A 4,137-nucleotide genomic window follows, 5' to 3' on the forward strand; every position below is an offset into this window, starting at 1 on the left:
GAGGCCGCTTTGTGCAAAACACTTTTTTGGACATGCAGTACACCTACAGATTTTGTTCAAACATCACGCAAATTGGTACACAGCCTCTCTACAGCCATTCAACGAAACAGGTCTTTCAGATTTTTCAGACACCATCCTGATTGGCTAAGATTGGCTTCCAAAGTTCGCAGGAGTGCTCAGCCTTGATGAGGGCCTGGTGTGGAACCTGGTCAGCCCTCATTGGCCAAGCCGGTCATGGGACGCACTGAGGCCTCAGTGCGTCTGCCATAAAAGACATTCTCTGCCAGGACTTCGGGGTGGGAACACTGCTATGTGTGGCCTTCCCTCCAGCCATCCACTTATGTGTTTCATCCTGTGTGTCTTTAAGTTTACTCCCTTTGGGAAGGAGTGTTTGTTCTAGGTGTTAGGTTTCAGTTGTAGTTTAATTTGTCTGTTTGTTAGAGTGTGTTTGTCCATCTGTTCATCCACACTCTGCCATGTAAGTGTTCACTCCATAATTTCGGGCTCACAGAGCCACTCTGTTCATCATTTCGTCATGCACTACAGCCACTTTGTATTTATTCTGTAAACTGAGTATTAAAGCAGATACTCTTTTATGAGCCGTGTTGTTCTTTCATACATGTTACGGGCAGTAAAACCCCTAGACTTGAACAGTTCGTAACAGTCTGTCAATCATGCACTCTGGAATAAGGTTATGAAGGGCAGTTTGTGACGATGAGTCTCAAGGTGAGAACCACTGGCTATGGTGATCAATTTGCTATATCGGAGAGAGATCACCAGTCATCCCTTTCCCTGACTGGCCTAGCCTACCCATCGGCTTCACTTACAGGCCAAGCTTCACTCAACAGTTGTGCCACTGTACCTATATAAGTGGTAGTGCAGCAATGGGACTGCATTCTTTTACAAAGCAAGATTTCACAGGTAATGTTTCATATGTAAGATGTTCCACTGGTTGCTCCATTTAAAAGGACCATGGAAATTCCGTCATGCTGCTGTGGCAGTCGGACACAAGGTGTACTCGTTTGGAGGGTACTTTGAAATGCGTCATATTGAAGTGCACATCTTCAACACGGTGTCTTTGAGCTGGGTCACGCTGCCCCCGCTGACGACCGGACGAGGCGAATGCCCCCTTGAGGTCCCCTCCATGCGCAGGGACCACACTGCTGTGCTCATAGACGATGTCATTTATATCTGGGGGGGAGGCTATTCTTACAGAGGCGAGTACTGCAACGTGCTCTATGCGTTCGACGTTAACACCCACAAATGGCACACGCCCAAGATTTCCGGGACGGTTCCCGTGGCGAGGTGCAACCATTCAGCCTGTGTCTCGAGAAAGGTTATGTATGTCTATGGGGGATACACACATAAGACTGGATACACTAATGACATCTACAAGTTGGACACTGCCACAATGATCTGGGCTTTAATTAACAGCAGCGGCACAACGGCACCTACCTCGTCATGTCACTCTGCCACCATCATCGGGACGAAGATGTTTGTATTTGGGGGCCAATGCCACCTCAACAACAATATCAGAGTGTTTGACCTAGAGACAAACTGCTGGTTGAGCACTCCTTCTGCACAGCTTCTCCCAGAAGGACGCCGGGGTCATTCAGCCTTTGCCTACAATGGAGAGCTGTATATATTTGGTGGCGACAACTTGAACCGGTTCTTCAACGATGTGTGGAGGTTCAATCCAGAGACCTTCTCCTGGAAGAAGATTGAGCCCAAGGGGAAAGGCCCGTGTATTGTTAGGACTAGGATGTGCTGTTGTATGGTGGGAGACCATATCATCCTCTTTGGAGGACACGGATACACAATAGACGATGATCTGTACATCTTAGACTTGAGTCCTAGTCTCAAGACATTATGCAAGTTGGCAGTTATTCAGTACTGTATTGAGCAGTCTGGACTTCCACACGACATCAGGTGGGAACTGGCAACCATGACTACCAACAGCAACATTAGCATAGCCCAAAGAACAAATGTTTTAGTACAGTGAGCCCACAAAAATAGACGACAACGGCAGAGAACAAGTTCCAGGTAATAGAACAGAAGAACGGCAAAGACAAGGACACCGCTGCCCTTACAGAACCTCCCGACATTCAGATGGGAAAGGAAGCAAAGCACAGGAAAATCCTATGTGATACTCACTAGGAACCTTTGATTCGTTTTTAATCCTGCAGGGAAGATTCCGTGTCAGCTTCACCCAGCTGATGGCTCAGATGGTCATGATGATTGTTAAACGGGGAGGGGGCAGGGGTTAATTGTCTTGCTCAGGGACACTTGACATGTTGACATGGGCGGCCTGAAATTCAAACCGGTGACCTTCTGCATGGTTACCAGACCACCTATCATGCATACCTGTAGTAATGGGGTGACGCTAAGCTTACGCCACCCCAAAACAATGCAGCGTCATACAGAGGAAGATGACTACTACCAACATACTGGAACTGCACCAGGGCAGACCGACATGGCTGCATAGGAGACCTAAAAGCTGGTCTAAAAGCATGGCTCCACTTACGTTCAAATTGGTCAAAGATAAATGTGTTCCCTGGCTGGCTGGTCTGCCCCCAGGGTTACGTATCGTGTGAGTGGCAGCCTCCACGTGTTTGTATCCCGGTCCCTCACTTCCCTGTTCTGTTTTAAACTATAATCTGGCATTTGTTTTTTTGTATAGTTGTTAATTGCACTGTTTGTCCAGGCTTTTTTGTGTTTTAAATAGTTTTTTGTGCTTTTAATTGTTGTATTGTAGCCTACTTTTAAAATCTTCTACGCCTAGCTGATCTCCTTCAGGACTTAACGTAGATACAAACAGATGCATTGTTGTGTTAGTTAGAGGCTAGAGCACCTTAGGAATCAGATGTTTATAAAGGAGATCTTGAAGTGGAAGAGGAAATTGGCTGCAAAGATGGAGATCTTTGTGGATTCTTTGTTTATTTGTTTGTTTATTTATTTGTTTGCTGTTCGGTCATGTACAGTGTAGATAGCTGTAGATATGAGAACAGAATTGCCAGGCACTTTTTAACAAGTTGATTACCACAGGGTGGCGATAGATAGAGGGTAGTTAACTGTGCCATCCAGAATAGGGCAGGTTACAATGTTTTCACATCCGGGTTCCTCGCTCACAGACCTCCATTAAGAAATGAGCGAAAGAGCATACAATTTGAACTGGAACAATATCAAATTGAAGCTCTCCAATCCCGGAGAATTGAAAATTTTATTTTCTGTTTAGTAATGGTATATTCAGTGATTTCACTTAATTCAAATATAACTTATTTTTTTGTTTTATTGTGATAATCCTCCCTACTATAGAGTGTGCTGATCATATAAGGAGTTCCTCCGTGTCCCCAGTTAAGCCCTGGGGTAAAACAAACCTTAGGTTTCGTTTTTGGCTATAGGTGGCCCAGCCTTCATCCAATCAGGATAGAGAGGGGCCTTCCACCAATCATGATCGAGCGGGGGCCAGCTTTTAGGTCTCCTATGCAGCCATGTCGGTCTGCCCCTATGTTGGTAGTAGTCATCTTCCTCTGTATGACGCTGCATTGTTTTGGGGTGGCGTAAGCTTAGTGTCACCTGCATTACTACAGGTATGCATGATAGGTGGTCTGGTAACCATGCAGAAGGTCACCGGTTTGAATTTCAGGCCGCCCATGTCAACATGTCAAGTGTCCCTGAGCAAGACAATTAACCCCTGCCCCCTAACAATCATGACCATCTGAGCCATCAGCTGGGTGAAGCTGACACGGAATCTTCCCTGCAGGATTAAAAGGTCTACAAAAAAACGAATCAAAGATTCCTAGTGAGTATCACATATAATGCTGTTGCTGTTGGCCTGTCGCGTGTCCCCCCACTGTAGTGCGTGCATGTGCACACTTGTTACCGGGGCGGACCGGGGTTTTTTCCAAATCACCCAAATCACTGAATGCTCCTTTAAAGAGATGGAGAGACGGGGGACCGCTGTTACTGAACAGTCACTATAGATTAGTATAGAAGTTACTATTTTCTATCTATCTTGGGCCCTAAGCACTTTGCACTTTGTGCCATTTGTTACCCTTTCGAACTATCTGAAGTTCTGAACAATTTCCAAATGATTTTCTAAATAGTAAAAAGTGCATGCACACACACACACACACA

The 4,137-nt window shown here is 45.7% G+C and overlaps 1 protein-coding gene across 1 annotated transcript; it reads left to right on the forward strand.

The window, feature by feature from the left end:
* Window positions 1-940: 940 nt before the first annotated feature.
* Window positions 941-2,002, forward strand: LOC306937980 (kelch domain-containing protein 3-like; the record flags this gene model as incomplete). Its single annotated transcript, XM_079522002.1, has 1 exon — window positions 941-2,002. The coding sequence occupies one exon, from the start codon at window positions 941-943 to the stop codon at window positions 2,000-2,002; it is 1,062 nt and encodes a 353-aa protein (XP_079378128.1).
* Between the last annotated feature and the right edge of the window lie 2,135 nt (window positions 2,003-4,137).

The sequence above is a fragment of the Electrona antarctica genome (assembly GCF_951216825.1).
Source record: "Electrona antarctica genome assembly, chromosome: 15".
Lineage (NCBI taxonomy): Eukaryota > Metazoa > Chordata > Actinopteri > Myctophiformes > Myctophidae > Electrona > Electrona antarctica.